Consider the following 16869-nt stretch of genomic DNA (forward strand, 5'->3'; position numbering starts at 1 on the left):
CTCAGATGTCCCAGTGCAGGCCTCCAACTGACCCCCATTCCAGCTCCCAGGTAGTGGGGAGGGGGGATGGAGGCCAAGCAGCAGGCCAGCCTCCTCCCTGCCCCTCCCAGCCTCCCCCTGACCCTCCCAGCCTCCTCCCTGCCCCTCCCAGCCTCCTCCCTGCCCCTCCCAGCCTCCCCCTGCCCCCTCCCAGCCCCTCCCTGCCCCTCCCAGCCTTCTCCCTGCCTCTCTCAGCCTCCCCCTGCCCCTCCCAGCCTCCCCTTATCCCTCCCAGCTCCCCCTGCCCCCTCCCAGCCTCCACCCATCCTCCTCCCCCTCTGGCCCCCTCCCTGGCACTGCAGTCCCCTGCCCAGCCCAGCCCTAATACAGTGTCTCTTTGGTGACATTGCTGGAGGTGTGGTTGCTGGACATGCTGTTGCTTTTCCTCGACAAGGCGGGCCTGTGCCTCCTGCGCCCCCACAGGGGACAGAGACAGGCCAGGGTGGACAGGAAGACCTGGCGGAAATTGGCAGACACGAGGTTGTACAGAATGGGGTTGATGGTGGAACTCACGTAGAAGAGGGCGTTGGTCAGCATGTAGAAGTAGTGGTAGAAGTCGTAGAGGAACCTGGGGCAGGACAGGGCGCTCAGACCGTGCCCACAGCCGCCAGCACACATGCTGGCTTGGGACAACACTTTACAAACTACTCATACATTTTGGACCCAAAGACATTTCGTCACAAATGCCAGGTTCTGGCTTCTCTTGAGAAGTTGGGAATCCTGTCTGGCTCCGGTCAGCAGGGCTGAGTTACAAGGGGCCGCCCTCCTGGCAGGGCATGGCCCCCCTGCCCCCTCCCCCATCCTCACGTCTCCCTGAAGCACGCGGCTTGCCCTTCCGTGAGCAGAATCCCAGCCCCCAGGGCTGCAGGGCTTGGCTAGTCCCTGGCCTCAACTGAACAGCCAGGTCCCCCACCAAGCATGCAGGACAGCTGTGCATCTTGCCCTGGCTTGTTTGCCGCCACCCACAGGGATCTCACCCCTCTCAGGCAGCTCACATCAGCACCAGGCAGCCCAGAGTCTCAGCAACCCTGTATCTGGGGCTGTGCTCGGCTCTCTATAACTTCTCATCTGTCCTAGATTTGTCCTCAACTTTCCTCATCACTTTGAGAACCCGTGACCCTTGGAGCTGGCAGCCCTGAAGTGAGGAAGAGCTCACACGGTGGGCCTGAGGCTGCCTCACCCATCTGGGAACGTGGATTTCGGGGGTCCCCACCACCCCCTGGGAGGAGGGGCTCCCTGGGCCTAAACTGCCTACAAACAACGTGGTTTGTGCTGAGTGCCTGCTTCCCTGTAGGAGTCTGGAACTGGGTGCCTGCCAGGGAGGGGCGCCCACGTGACTGGCCCCCAGGAGAAAAAGCCTGGGTGCCGGGTCTCAGGCAAGCTTCCCGGGGTGCAGCGTTCTGGGGGAGTTAGCGGGGAGGGTTCAGGAAGCTCGCGCCTGGTCTCCCGGACTCCTCTGCACGCTTCTCCCTTTTAGGATTTTGGGGTGTGTCCTTTCAGTGCAATCGTCACCGCATGGGTGTGACTCTCTCTAAGTCCTGGGCGTCCTCCTAGCTACTCCTCCAGCCCAGGGTGGTCTAGGGGACCCTCCAGCTGCCACCTCTCCTCCCATATCCAGCAGAGCCAGGCCTTCCTCGTTGATCTCTGGACGTCTCTAACCTGTGTCAGCATGGGCTCTCCTAGGCCCTGCTTTCCTTTCCTGCCGCCACCTGTCCCCTGCCGAGCGGCTTTCCAGTGTCTGCTCCTACAGGGACTCCTGGTTTCCCAGGCCAGTCACAGCTGCCCCTGAGGGCCCTCTGGGGGACACCTGACCTGCACACAGCCCTGCCCTGGGCTGCCCCTCTCCGGGCTCCCGCCTCCCACGCCCACCTGTTTTGAGGAGCAGCCCCAGCACCGTAGGAGCCTCGCGCCCTCCATGCCAGCCCCCCAGTACTCACGGGGTCCATTGCTCGTCTGAAATGTAGCAGAACATGAGGCGCCGCACGTGGTAGGGCAGCCAGCACACCACGAAGGCAATCACCACAGCGCCTGGCACAGAGACACAGGTCTCAGGAGGGAGGGGAGACGTCCCGTGGCCGTGACTGGAAGACTTAACGCTGTTAAGATGTCGGTTCCACCCAACGGGACCCACACATTCAATGCACTTCCTATCAGAATCCCGATGGCATTTTTTGGTAAAAAACCCCATCCTAAAATTCGTATGGAACCTCAAGAGACCTGGAATAGCCAAAACAATCTTGAGAAAGAAGAACAAAGCTGGAGGACTCAACTTCCTGATTTCAAAACTTACTACAAAGCTAATCAAAACAGCATGATGCTGGCAGAAAGACAGTCACACAGATCAATGGAACAGAATAGAGGACGCAAAAATCTACCCTCTCATACACAGTCAGATGGTTTTGACCAGGTGCCAAGACCATTCAATGGGGAAAGGACAGTCTTTTCAACAAATGGTGCAGGGACAACTGGACATCCACATGCAAATGAAGTTGGACCCTTCCGGTATACAAAAATTATAAAAAATATGCCAAAATTAACTAAAATCGATCAAGCACCTAAATGTAAGATCTAATACTATAAACTTAGAAGAAAACAGGACAACAGCTTCATGTCACTGGATTTGGCAATCACCTCTTAGATATGTTACCAAAGGCACAGGCAATAAAAGAAAAAATCAGACAAACAGGACTTTATGAAAATTTTTAAAATTTGTGCATCAATAACACACTCACCAGAATAAAAAGGCAACGCACAGAATGGGAGAAAATATTTGAAAATCACATACCAGCTAATGGATTAATATCCAGAATATATGGAGAACTAAAACTCAACAACAAAACAAAAATCCCACTTCAAACACAGGCAACAAAGGACTCGAATAGACATTTCACCAAAGAAGACACACGAATGGCCGTTAAACCCATGAAAAGACGTTCACCATCACTGATCACCAGGGAAATGCAGATCAAAACTACAAAGTTCCCACCTCACACCCACCAGGACGGCTGCTATCCAGAGAAACAAACAACAAGCACCCGACGAGGATGGGGAGAAATCAGCACCTTTTTACACTGTGGGTGGGAACGTAAAGTGGTGCAGCCGCTGTGGAAAACAGTATGGCCGTTGCCAGATCTAGTCACATGGCTTTATGTTCTTCTTCATGCGCATCCATGTCTGAATGTGTGTGATGTGCGTTTGCTCCCTTTGGTGGAGCCTATGCTCCCAGTGGGAGGTCGGGGTGATCCTAGCTCTGCTGCTTCTGGCGCTGCGAGCAAGCTGTCTGAGCCAGAGCCGGTGCTCAGGAGACTAGTGGGGTGGGTGAGTGTATGGATGAGCGAGTAAGTGAAGGAATAGATGAGTGAACGAGTGAGCGCATGCGAGGATGGATGGGTGAATGAAGGAATGGAGGAATGAATGCAGCAGGGCTCTCTGCTTTGCTGGCCCCTGGCCGCCCTCCTCCCCTCAGAGGGCCCAGCAGTTACGTACGTAAAACCCGGACTCCGTGACGCAGGGCCTGGACCCTGCCAGGCTCGATGGACATACTGAACGAGCTGTGCTGGTCCCCAACGGTGCACACCTGGCCCTGCTCGGCCGCCTGGCGGACCATGACGGTCAGCTTGTTGGCGATGATGGTGTTCAGGATGGAGATGACCACCATGGGAAACACGAACGACATGAAGGTATTGATCTGTGGAGACACGGAGAAGGGCCGCTAATCAGCCCCGTGTGCAGGGGACACCGTCGGGCTCCTGCCCCGCTGGCTGGGGGCCCAGGGCCCAGAGTGCAGGAGGCGCTCGGTCTATAGCGGTGGCCGGCAGACACAGGCCCCCATCTCCAGACTTGAATCAACATCTGCTGCCCTGGCCCTGCTCGGATGAGGTTGGAAGACTCTCCGGCACCTTGGGGAGCCGTCTGCACAGGGTCCAGCCTGTAGACGCTGTGTAGGCAGCAGAGTCTGAGGTGACTGCCTGTGGCTGGCAGCCAGGCTCTCTGTTCCCAGGCCTGGATACAGAGCGTCCATGGATGCGGCCCTTGAACGCATGGCCACCCCCACGACCTCTCTCTAGGATGGCTGAGCCCTGCATCCCTCACTCTGTTTGCAGTGAGTTCACATTTGGAAACAAACGGAAGACCATTCCCCCTCGCCCCCCCCCCAATTGTGTCTTGAAGCATTGAAAGGTGTTTCGTATTTGCCCCTCTCATTCCACATTATTCTGCATCTGGGGAAACCGAGTCTCGGAGAGGCCGAGGGGCTTGCCGAAGTCACCAGCTCAGAAGTGGCTGCAGCTGGACTTGAGCTCCGATGGCACCAGGCTGACACCAGCCTTTGCTCCTGCTCAGCCCAGCAGCTGAGTGTGCTTCTGGAAGGGGCGGCCAGGCCTCGTCCTGGGGACGGCACGGCTCATGACGGGAACAGAACTGCGTCGGTGGATGGCTGAGTGGTGAGCAGACATGGGCCCGCGGGAACCAGCCAGGTTGCACGTGGCCCTGATCCAACTCCCACGTGGCTGCTCGTACGACCAGCATCACGTCTTGGGCTGTGGAACAACCACCTTGAGTGGGTCACAGACACAGTGATTGTTCATTCTTTCTTAACCGCTCTCCTCATCAAGGCGTGTGCTGGCGCCCTCGCTTGTCAGCACCTGCAGCTCTCGCCCCAGGGATGGGGATGGGGCCGCTGGTCCGCCTGGTCCCCGCTCAGCTGCTCTTAATGCTCATTTTGAACTTCAGATTCGGGGCAGCTTTTGGTCGCACCTGGAGAGATTGTCTGCACTGCCTACAGCCTGGGCCGTCCCAGGGTGTCTGCACTTGGGGTCTCCCGGGCTCCAGGCCACCCCTCCTGCTGCCTCCTCTTCCGGATTTTCCCACAGCCCCGAGAGCAAAGCCGAGGGTCCTGTGTTGAGGCCGTGGCCGTGACGCTGTCACCAGGTGAGGACAACCATAGCTCTGTGCTGTGAATGCGGGCAGTGGCCACCGACACCAGACAGCCACCCAGCAGTGCCAAAGCTTCTGGAACGGTGGGGTCACTCCAGGGCCTGTTCCCAGTGGAGCGTGTGTCCTGCCCACTGCCATGGTGCACCCGGCCCCACTCGGGAGGACTCGAGTCCTTCCAGGAGGCACGGCTTCAGCTCGTCTCTAGCTCCATTAGAACAAGGTTCTGATAAACTAGAGGAGAAACACCAGAGAGGGCCACCCAGTCCCTTGGGAGGATGGGCTTTTGCTCGCTGGCTGGCCCCAGGGCCCATCTCTCATTGCCCACCCTCGTGGTTCCTGGGAGCCACCCCTGCCAGGCACCCTATATCCTGCGCCTGCCAGGCTAGGGTACAGGTCCAGAGGCTGGGGGCCGTCCCCCTTCTTTGCTTCCATCGGAGTCCCCCTTCCGCAGGACAGTGAGGTGCTGGTGTGGCTGAGGGGCAGGCCTGGGAAGGTTCCTGGGGCTCCCGCCAGACTGGGGGCTGGGTGGGGGCGCCGGGGGACACCGGGCCTGGACCCAGAACACAAACTGATTCCCTGTGAGTCACCACAACCAGGTATTATTTAAACAGAACGAATGTATCCAACACAGATTTTAAATGTCAAAACATTTAAAATACCACACCTCGCTGAGTGCAGGCAGCAAAAATAGCTACTTCTGGGGGCCGGGCAGGGGCCGCAAGCCATGGGCCAGAGCCCGGCCTGCGGGGCTGTGAGGTCTGCCCAAGGACCCCAGTGGCTCCCCCAGCTAGAAAAAATCCAGATCCTTGATCCTGAGGTCCTGGGTGCAGGCAGAGGGGGCCCCAGCCCTGCAGGCCTGCCTGCCCAGACACTGGAACCCTGGGCCTAGAGACAAGGCTCCGGCCAGTGCTGGCTTCCAGAGGGGGAGGTGCCTCCCCCCGACTCCCCCCAGCCCCCCAGCCTGGAGACCGAGACACAGCCTGGATTGGGTGGGTCCTGGGGGTGCCCGGCTGACTCTCGGGGTCACCTTCTCTTGACAAGGCTCACAGCTCAGCCTGCACCCCTTTTCCTGTACTCTACCCCCTGACTCTAGGAACAGGGAAGCAGCCCATCCTCCATGCTGGCAACAAGCAAAAAGGAATACATCCGATGAGCCATGTGCAACATTTCTGGGAAGTCCTGCTAATGTGACCCCAGGAGGGAAGAGGCTTGGTGGAGAGGAAGCCAGCGCCCCCGAGACAGAGAGCCCAGACTCGGAGAGGCTGTGCCTGGTCTATGCGTTTGTCCCAATAAAACATGGAGCGACTCGGGAATAGACCGACTGATTCTAAAATTCAAATGGAAAAACACTAATCCAGGAATAGCCAGGGAAGTTCTGGAAAGGCAGAGTGACAGGCCAGTATGGGGACAAGGAGACATCAGCCTTAGCAGCTACTGGAGTGCCTGAAGAGAGACTTTAATGAGAGCAGTTTGATGGGAGAGAGTCCAGAAATGCCTTTATAAGTGGTAAAGATGGCACCTAAACCAGGGGAGAAGGTGGTGACCCTCAACCCTCTGTCTCTGCTGTCCAGCATCCAGAGACCTCCCCTGTGCCTCCTGGGAACCGCCCACCTCTCCACCCATCTCCTCTCCAGACCTGGCCAATCAGCACATTTGAAAAGGTCCGGGTGGGCCCTCATTGGACAAACGTAGGCCCCACATGTCATCCTGCACCAATCGCGTTCGTCCAATGTACCATGACATTGTTTTGGCTCCTGGATCTAGTTATGCCTGCAGCTACCACTCCTGACCTTAGTTTTTCTTGAGCAAAATAAATATTCCTTTTTTCTCCTTACGACAACCTGAATTAATTCCTGGAACTTGTACCCTAACTCACAGAGATCTCACACCAAAAATATTCAGATAGAACAAAGATGAAAACATAGAAACAAAAGCCATAAGGCGACTAGAAGAGGATGACCGGTTCGCTTAGTGGTTAGAGCGCGATGCTCGTAACAGCAGGGTCGCCGGTTAGATCCCCACATGGGCCGCTGTGAGCTGCGCCCTCCACAACTAGACTGAGACAGCTACTACTTGACTTGGAGCTGATGGGTCCTGGAAAAACACACTTAAAATAAATAAGTTAAAAAAAGAAAAAGAAAAGACTACTAGAAGAAATCACGGAAGTTTGACTTTTCAGTGTATGTATTACACTGTTGGGATTTAAAAAAAAACACGTAGTTCAGGTATTGCTGTAAAATTTTGCTATAAAATGTAGTGATGGAAAATAAATTCTTTCAGCCCTGGGAGAAATTCCTGTCTTGCCCTCCAAATGTCCCTATGACCACGCCCGCCCGCCCCCAGGTCTCTTGTGAAGAAGACGAAATGAAATGATTAAATAATAAGACAGTGTTTAGAGGCAGCTGGATGGGCAGCAGCTCTGCCTGAAAGGGAGGGCTGAGCCCGGACACTACGCCACGCCTGCAAACAGGTGTGGTGGGCCTGGCAGGTGACGGGCTGACCTCGGGACACAGCCTGGCCGCGCCCCTGGGCCTCCAGCCAGCCAGGGGATTGCTGCCCCGTTCTACCTTTCTTCTGAAGAACAATCGCTGGTTTTGTGCCCGGGCCATTCTTCTCTAATTAATCCCGTTGTGTTTAGGTAAAGAGACACCCCCCGGACTCCCATAACTTCCCAGCTCCACAACCCGCCCGCGGTGAGTGAGAAGGTACAAAATACCACTCAGGGTGTTTGTAAAACCCAGTGGCTTCGTAAAACAGCATCTGAGATAAACAGCTTCCGGTACAAACCCTCCCGTGTAGCGACTGCTGGGAGCCCCTCAGCTGGCCTGGCAAGGGATTCCCCCAGCAGATGACCAGCACTAGATGCTGCTGGGACCCAGAATTCACAGGTCTGCCACCCAGCAGAACACACACAGTCCACAGTGGACAAATGTGTGGACAACAGGACAGACCAGCTCTGAGCAGCATGCTGCTCTGTGGGTGAGCTCTGACCACAGACCCGAATGTCTGAGAAGTCCAGTGTGTGGCTCGGAGGGGACCTGCACACCTCCCCAGAACTGCCAGTGTTGCTGAGCTGCACACGGAGGACCAGGAGACAGGACGAGGTATGTGACCTGGAGGGGACATGTGGGGCTTCTTTAGTGCCTGAAAGGCCACCACGGAGGGGGGGTGCTCGCTCGATGGATGGTGTGCAGGTCAGGGCTGAGCTGGGCTGCACCTGGCCACAGGTCTCAGCCCTTACCAACAGTCCGGCCCACTACCAGGCAGCTCTAATACACAGATTTTGGCTCAATTATAAAAAAGGACAGTTGAGTGCCTCTAACTCCCACTTTCTAGTTGGTGCACAGCCTCTAGCTGTTAACAGAGTGCTTTCCGTGAGCCAGACGCCATGCGTGTCACTTCATTGAATACACACGTTTACTCTACGAGGTAGAAGCTGTTGGCGTCCTCACTTCATATAAGAAAACTCACAGACCCAGCCAGGAGCTCAGGCCCAGTCTGACCCACAGCGGAGCGCTCATTTCAAATGTCACAGGGCCGGTCTACTGGCAGAAAGCAGAAGAACAAAGGAGTGTGCACAGAGCACAGGCGAGAGCCAGACAAGGGCAAGGACCTTGTCATCATCCGCAAAGCTTCTCGGGGCTCGTGCCCACCGCTAGCTTCCCAGAGGGAACACTTTTTGGGGGCAACTGCCGATTTTTGAGAATAACTTCTAGTTCAGAAGCCACGGCTCCTCGGTGGCCTCTCAGGGCTGAACCTCTGTCTATCTCCTTGCTTTGTTCTCTCCTCCGTTCTGCCCTGGCACCCCTGTTCCTCTGGTTTGGATCTCTGGGGGAGGCTGAACCAGTCTCAGGAAACTCAGTAGAGTACTCAGACCCCACCAGTCTTGGGGTTCAGCACCACGGACAGTGACCAGTGAAGCTGACTGGGCGCCTTGGTGGGGTGGGTCTCGAGTGAGGAAGGACCTGGTAGGACAAACCTGAGGAGGGCAGGGACCTGGGGTGGGCCCCCCCAAGCCATTCAGGGGCAGGGGCCATCAGGAACTCTCCACCCCGTCCCTAGACTTTTCCTGTCCTCTGATGAGGGTCAGGTGGACAGCCTGTAACATGTGCAGGAGCCACCCCCCCACCACCACCCAGGCCCTGTATGAGGGAGCCTTTCCCTTCTGGGGCCTGGAGCCACAGAGGCCACAGTCAGAGTGCACTTGGAGGAACAGAAGCCCCTCTGGAGCCACATCCTGTCTACTCCGGGCTGTGCTGCAGGGCTGGCACCAGCCAGGCTGCTGGGAGACCCTCAATCAGATTAGGGAAATGGCCTTCCCAACATGCCTGCCTCCTCCACCTGAGCCGGGGGAAGTATCCTTGTGGAGGGGCTGGAGGGGACCCCGCCCCTTGGCAGCACACAGGACAGGCCCTGGGGCCTGGCCTTGACCATGAGTTTGGGTGGGGGTCTTGCTAGCTGCTCCAGGCTCAGCAGCCGGGTGGTGAGCTCCTTTTCGGTCATGCTGCACATCTCAAAACTGCGTCGAAACCGTCGGCAGCGTGCAGCAGGCAGCCAGAGTGTGGGCTGAGGCCTGTTTTCAAGTATCTGTTGGCTAAAAAGCCCACGAGAATGTTCAAATCAGTGGGACGTATGCTAAGTAGAAACCAACGGGGCTTTAAAAACCCTTGACAAGGACAGGTGGCAGAGCAGAGAGCATGTGGGTGGAGGTCTGACCCCGGGGCACGGCCCCCACCTCTGTGCCCGACAGGATTTGGGCAGGAAGACGCCTTAGTGGTCACCTAACTTACAGAGACCCAAGCCCACATGAGATGTCCCAACTCTGGTCCCACTCACACCTCACACTGTGACAGTGCTCATTTCTTGCTCGTGACAAAGTCTGTCTCGCAGGTGGCTCCCAGTGTGTGAGAACTGGCTGCTACTCACCCCACTACGCAAATGAGCCGACTCGATCGCGTTCGCTAAGCCTTTTGTTTGCGTTTTTCTAAGGTGCAGGGCACAAATTTGACTCCGAGGGATTAAAAGTGGTGCCAACTCACTCAGCACAGAGTGTTCCGGAGGCTTCACATGTGCCCTTGAGAGCAGTCAAGCCATGAAAGAACGTTCTCTGCTCCACGCCAGGAAAACTTGAGGACCTGGTCCTGATCAGGACCTTTAGGGGCCACGCAGGTGCTGGGAGCAGATTTCTGGGGAGTTGTGCAAATCCCTCAGCTGTGGGACGGTGAACTCTTGCAAGTCTGGGACACACTGTGCTGGTGGGTGAGAGTTCCAAGCAGGCACTGATGCTGTTTCAGAAAGCGTGTTTGGAAAAGAGCCCTGCTCCCAGCTGCAGCCAAAGCCACGCTCGGCCTGGGCACAGGTTCTCCTTAGGCCTGGCAGGCTGCTGTGTGTGTCCTCCATGTTCCCACCATCGCTGGCAGCTGAATTTCCAGCCCCACAATTTCAGTGTTTTCCTGCCATGTAATTGCATGGGCAGTTTAGCAAATGTCCTGCTCCTTCCCTATGGCGAATTACCATCCGCTGGCAGAGCTGGTCCCCGTGCTCCCGGGACGTGGACGTCTGGCTCTGCAGCCCGCGTCTCGGCTCCCTTCAATAGAATTAGCGCTCTGTCCCCGCTTTTGGTGAAACCTGATTATGATGGATCCAGAGCCCAGAGGCTGACGTGAGGGAGGAGGGCTGGGAGCAGCCCCACGCCCCCCAGGGCCCCAATGGAGGCTCACATCCCAGCTCAGCCAGCATTTGGCTGTTTCTTCCTAACCTGACCAGCCCCTGGGCTTGGAGGGGACCTTGTGCTCTGGGCTTAACCCCCAGGAAGTGACATTTTGTGCTCCTTTAACGAGGTCCCCTCCTGGGACTTCCTCCCCACAACGGCTGTGATTAGAAGCAAGCTCAGCCATAGGAACGATGCAGTGCCCTGTGTCCCCCCTCCCCCGACTCAGCTCCCACTGTGCATGTGAGCCTGGCTGGCAGTTCTCTCTTAGGACAAAGTCAATCAACAAAGCAAGAGGGACTGGCATTGTCCCAAAACACGTCCCCCCACCCCCCACCATATCAATCTTCTCTCCTTCCCGAGGGGCCGGTTCCACGTGGCTTTTCTCCTTTACAGGACGCCTCTTTGCGATGGACCCAGTGGACTGCAGGCCGCTGTTGCCCACGCACACACATGCATGGGGCAGACGAGTCACTGTGGGTGAAGGGCCTGGATTTCTAGACCTGGAGTGAAGGACAAAGCAGGCCAGCATTTGGGTCTTGCCAAGCGACCAGAGCACGTCACTTTCTCACACTGGGCCTGTTTCCTGCCTGTAAAGGGTGAGCTGGTCCACCTTGAAGACCCTGCCCCTCGGGAGGCAGGCAGCCTCTGTGCACGAGGACCAGGCTGGACGTGCTCCTGGCTCTGGTTTTTGCCCCTCTTGCCACAGGACCCTGGGCAGACTCAGGCCGTGTGGGCCTGGGTGCCTGGCAATGCTGACATTTGGAGCCTGTGGGAGCCAGTAGTGGGCTGACTGGCTTTGAGGGGAGCCTGCCCTCTCGAGATGGCTCCCAGAGACTGCCAAAATGTTTGACGTTTCTCCAGTCACTGAGCCTCACTAACGCGTCTTAGCTCTTGTTCCCTTAGTTCCCTTAGAACTCAGGGAACCAGGCTGTCGTCCCCTCCCACCCCGACCCCCGTCCCCAGGATTCAGGCCCTGGAGATGGCCCAGGGGCAGCTGGCTTCTTCCCAGCCTGGGAGCCACAGGATTGAGCAGGAAGACTGTGCATCTCTTCTTGGAAAGTTCCCAGCTCTTACTGGCTGCAGCCTCTCTTCTGTCTTCCCACCTGTCCTGGGCCTGCGGGCCCATCCTCCATTCTCGGAATGCACCATGCACCCAGGCTCCCCTTGTCGAAACTTCACAAGCCTTTATTGAGCACCTGCTGTATGTGAGGCCTCCGCACGTAGACCAAGCTGAGTGTGGAGGACACGTAAACACGTACGATCCAGAGGTGGGCAGGAGACGCAGGCTGTGGGGACAAGGAGCCATCTTCTGTAGGACGGACCTCTGGGCAGAGAGCCGAGGTAGAAGAGGCCCCCATGGGCTGGAGACAGGAGGGGAGCACATGACACCTCAGGAGTGGGGGCCGGCCAGGCAGGGCCAGGTGGTGGAAGCAGGAGGACGGGGTGAAGCAGGGGATGGCAGCCTGCATCAGGGTGGTGCCCACGGGCCGGGCAGAGTGGGCACAGTGGAGGGTCAGGAGGGAGTGGGGGGCTGGGGCAGAGCTGGGGTCGGTGGACGTGCGGCGAGAGTGACGCCCGAGGACGACCCCAGCTGGCTCCCAGGCTCGCAGGGCCCCGGAGCCGTGCATGGTGGTTGGTGCCCTGTGAGCCCATCACCGAGACGCCAACTCCTGTTAAGATAAACCTCCAACAGGAGTCTTTGCTGCTTATGAGCTAATGACCCCCCAGGTCTGAGGTCCCTCCTTATCTCTTTCCTCCGACAATGTGGGTCTCTTTCCCATGGAAACGTCCTGAGCAGAGACGCTTTCCCCTATGGTCCATGTCCATCTCCTTGGAGGCACCTGCACCCTAATTTCCACAATTTCCTCTGAGCTGCCCCAGCTGGCACCCCCACCCCCATAAGCACTCACGGTTAAGGGCACAGCGTTAATGGAAAGTGACACATTGCACTTCCCTGGACTTTTGGAGCGCACTGCAGCGCGGGCGTCCTCCCTGCCACGTCTGGACAAGTGCCATCTCTCCGCACAGATGTGGGCGTCGTGGGGGGACAGCACGAGAACCCACTGCCTCCATTTGCCATGGAGGTGGGCGCTGCACGCCTGACAGGCTGAGGCCACACAGAGGCCCATTTGTCCTCTGTTGCTGTCACATGTTGCCCAGGGCTCCCTGCAGCCCCTGGAAGCTCTGTTGCAGGAGCGAGCAGCCTGGCTGCATCACCCAGGCTCACTGAGGGCGGCCTCCCGCTGTGCCCACCCACTGTCCCCACTCATGGTGACCTGGCTTTGTCTGCTGACTTTGAAACGGCCCCTTGAAGCTGCTCTAGGCCTTGGTCTCCAGGTGGGGGCTGCACCCTCCCTCTCAGGCTGAGACAGAGAAAAACAGCCAATGTCCCTGGACGCTCTCTCTCACCTGCTTATTTTCTGTGTTACCTTAGGAGGCAGCCACTCCTCACATGAGACGGAGGGGAGTGATTCTGCTATGGACTGAATGTCTGGGTCCCAGAATTTCTATGCTGAATCCTAACTCCCCGTGTGACAGCGTCAGGAGGCAGGGCCTCTGGGAGGTGATTAGGTCACGAGGATGGACCCCCTTGATGGGATCAGTGTCCTCCTAACAGAGACCCCAGAGAGCGCCCTGCGCCATTGCCCACCTGAGAAGACGCCTGCAGTGACCAGGGAGCTGCTGGTACCCTGCTCTTGGCCGTCCGGCCTCTGGAACTGAGAAAGGCCTGTCTAGTGTTTGTGAGCCCCAGTCTGGAGTTGTCAGAGCTGCCAAGGGACAGAGGTGGCTCCCAGTGGCTGTGCACTGTCATGCAGGAACTAGCTCCCACTCCTCGCACAAGAACGCAGGATCTGGTGAAGCCAAAAAGGAACACCCACAGAGCTATGGATAGGGGAGTCATACTGCTACATTCTCGACGGCAGCTGGTGGAGACACAAAAGCAAACATCCGCCAGTATCCCAACAAGGGGTCTTCCTGCACCCCAGTCTCACTGGTGGCCAGGTGAGACACAGGAAGTAGGATCCACACGATCCGCAATATAATCCTCCTGCGAACTGCACTTGCTAGCCGCAATCTGCTTCTCTGCCAACCCACCAACCCAGCCCCTAGCGTAGCCACAGCAGTTATGTTAGTGGCTAATGGCTAACTGGTCACAGCTGACGGCCATCTAGTAACCGAGCCAGCACCTTTCCACATGAGGCCGAGAGCCTAGACACTGCTCTCTGGGACTCTGTCCCTACTGTGCCTGAGGGAGCGGGTTGCCTCGTCCCCATGTCCCCATGGCGCGTGGAGGCCGCTTCCCGAGGCCAGGCATTTCGCCTGTCCCAGGCTACATTGTCTGCACCATTCCCCCACCCACGGAAGGGATTTAAGCTCCCTCATAATAATAGTTTGTCACAAAGACATAATTGGTTCGTTTGTTAGACGCGGAGTGCTTCAAGCCTAGAACGTTGGGGTTTTGTGGAGGTTTTGTTGATGACAGCGGTAATCTAGCTGAACTGCCACTCGCCTTTGAGGGAAGCAAATGAGGCACTCATTCCCTCCCTGCCAGGGCCCCACCTCTTCCGTCTGCTGCAATTATGGCAATTTGAAAACTGCCTGGGGCTGGCCGGGGAGCTGGGCCTGTTGGGAGCACCAGGTGGATAGGTGGACACGGACTGCGTGGGGACTGGCTGACCTCTCTGGTGCAGATGAGGCAGGCATGCGGCCCCCCTGAGTGTCCAGTGCTGCCCTCTGCCTGGGCCCAGCAGGCCAGGTGTGGGCCCAGCGGGCCAGGTGTCAGCTGAGCGCCAGGGAGAGGGTGGAGCAGGGCCCCCACTTTTCCTTCAGTTGGCACATGGCCGTTTAGGACAGGTACGTTTGTTCTCCTGGTTGCTGCCCCCACCCCCACTCACAGTTCGCTGTCTGGGGACAGAGCCTGCACCCCACTGTCACTCAAATGCTGCCTGAGTGAACAAATGAAGGAATGGCTGCGGTGTTCCCTCGGGCTGATGTAACAAAGTGCCATGGCTGGAGGGGACTACAAATAACAGGAAACCAATGCTCACAGCTCTGGAGGCTGCGTGCCTGTGGGGACAGATTCTGGGGGGCCTCTTCCCGTTTCACACGGCCACCTGCTTGGGTCCTCACAGGATTGAAAGAGGGCCCAGGACTCCACCCTCCTAAGCTCGTCACCTCCCAAAGGCCCCACTTCCTACCAGCATCACGTGGGGGTTAGGTTCCAACATATGCATTTGGGGGGACACCGACATTCAGACCACAACAGCTGGCAAAGGGAAGGCTGGGCTGACCCAACATGGGGGTGCCCCGACCCGGCGAAGCCTGGACAGGCTCTGGGAGACGGCGCAAAGCACGCATGGAATTCCACGGGTCAGACGGGCACCCACCCTCTTCCCCTGGAGGCGGAGTCCAGGCCAGTACAACCCAATGGAAATAGCGCGCCAGCCGTTCACGGGATCTAAAGATTTCCAGCAGCTACATTACAAAAGTCCAAAACGGTGATAATAATTTCAATAATAGATTTTCTTTAACTCACTATATTCAAAATACCGTCATTTCAACATGCAAGCCGTATGGAAGTTTCAGCGAGATGTTGCCCATTCTGCCTTTCACATGGCCGCTCTGGCATCACGGGCATTTCACCCGAAAGCCTCTCACGATTCAGGCTGGCCACCGCCCTGGACAGAGTGGTCCTGGCGGCTTCCAGGTGGCGTCCACCCCACGGCCCCACGCGGGTGGCACTAGGTGGGCACATTGGCACCGGCACTCCCCTGGTCCCACCTCTGGTCAGCAGAGGAGAGAGGGGCAGCTCCCGGCCCCCAGGTCACACCCAGAATTTGCACAAGGTCAAGGACGACTTATTCAATTGAAACAACCCAAGAAAATAGTTGTGTTGAAGATGGAGCCCCTCTGTAAGAATGGTGGGGCAGGAAGGCCCCCTGGGGACGTGGTGAGGACGTCAGGGGCCCCCAGGACAGCCTCCGTCTGGGGCCATGCCTTCCAGAAACTGCACCTGGGCTTCTCTGTGCCCCTGTGAAGCACCCACCTGCACCAGAGCGGGAGTGAGCAGAGTAAACCGAAGGCTTCATGGGTGCGAGGGCCTCCGCGCGCTCCAGGGAAGGCACCCTCTTCTCTTGCCCCCATCACCCGCCAAGCGTCTAAAATGGACCAGAGTCACCCAGGGAGCTGAGGCTCAGGACAGGAGGCTGGGCAGGGGGTGGTACAGACTCGATGTCCACAGACCGGGTCCCACGGCCCCCAGGCTGAGCAGGGGCCTCTCCAACCGCAGCCTCAGAGCCTTGTCTCCTCATCCATAAATGGGGACCTGAGCCCAGAGGGGGGCTGTGAGGGTCACAGTCAGCGGCTGAGCAATCACGTCAGCTGTCACAACGCTTCACTGAGTTAATATATTAATCGCACAGCTCCTCACTGTAATGGCTCCTTGTGTGGGTGACGTCCTCCCGCTCCCTGCCGTCTCTCTCCGTGCCCAGAAGCCAGACCAGCACACCCTGCCCCTTGAGGCTGTCCACCCTGCATGTCAGGTGGGGCAGCTTTGAGCAAGTCAATTGCAGCCGAGCTTTCTGGAACTTCTCTTCTCGACCTAGAAAGCTGGAAGAGATGTGGGACTGACTCCACGTGGGGGGGCCACCAGCAGGGTCCCTGCACCAGGAAGTGCTTACAGCCCAGAGAGGAGGAAGGTGTGCAGGTCACTCAACTGCTTCAGGAGGGATCAACGCCCCCCCCCCACTTAGTGCTAGTTTTTGTCCCCCCAGAGCTGTGACTTGGGGCCTCGGGAGGGCCTTGCCAGGACTGAGGAGGCTGCTTCTGTGTTAGGACTGGTAATCAAGATTCATTTTCTCTGACAAATCTCCTGAAAAAGTCCTTCGCAGAGTTTACGACATTTAAATCACTTGAATTTGCAAGTCCAATGCTAACATGAATATTCATGGTGCGTGATACTCAGCTGGGGCTCTTTCTGTGGCTCCCAGGACACACACAGCCCGACTGGGGTGCCAGGCCTCTGGGCAGTGATGTGACAGTTCTGACCAATGTGCATGGTAGCTTCTCACGGAACCTTCTGGAACCTGAAAACTGCCAGCTGCCAGAGGCCCGTCACCCAGATGTCAGCCTGGGCCACCCTACTGTGACCTCAACCGGCCAGGACAGAGGCTGAGGAAGGG

At 57.4% G+C, this 16869-nt stretch overlaps 1 protein-coding gene across 1 annotated transcript in view; it reads right to left on the bottom strand.

The window, feature by feature from the left end:
- Nucleotides 1-317: 317 nt before the first annotated feature.
- NTSR1 (neurotensin receptor 1) overlaps nt 318-16869 on the bottom strand; it is a 29534-nt gene continuing 12982 nt past the window's right edge. Inside the window, exons 2-4 of the mRNA XM_033094416.1 lie at nt 3526-3727; nt 1977-2067; nt 318-607 (exon numbers count right to left, since the gene is read on the bottom strand). Coding sequence (XP_032950307.1) covers nt 361-607; nt 1977-2067; nt 3526-3727 — 540 coding nt within the window. The 3' untranslated portion in view covers nt 318-360. The remainder of the gene's footprint in view (nt 608-1976; nt 2068-3525; nt 3728-16869) is intronic.

Source organism: Rhinolophus ferrumequinum, chromosome 23, assembly GCF_004115265.2.
Source record: "Rhinolophus ferrumequinum isolate MPI-CBG mRhiFer1 chromosome 23, mRhiFer1_v1.p, whole genome shotgun sequence".
Taxonomy (NCBI): Eukaryota; Metazoa; Chordata; class Mammalia; order Chiroptera; family Rhinolophidae; genus Rhinolophus; species Rhinolophus ferrumequinum.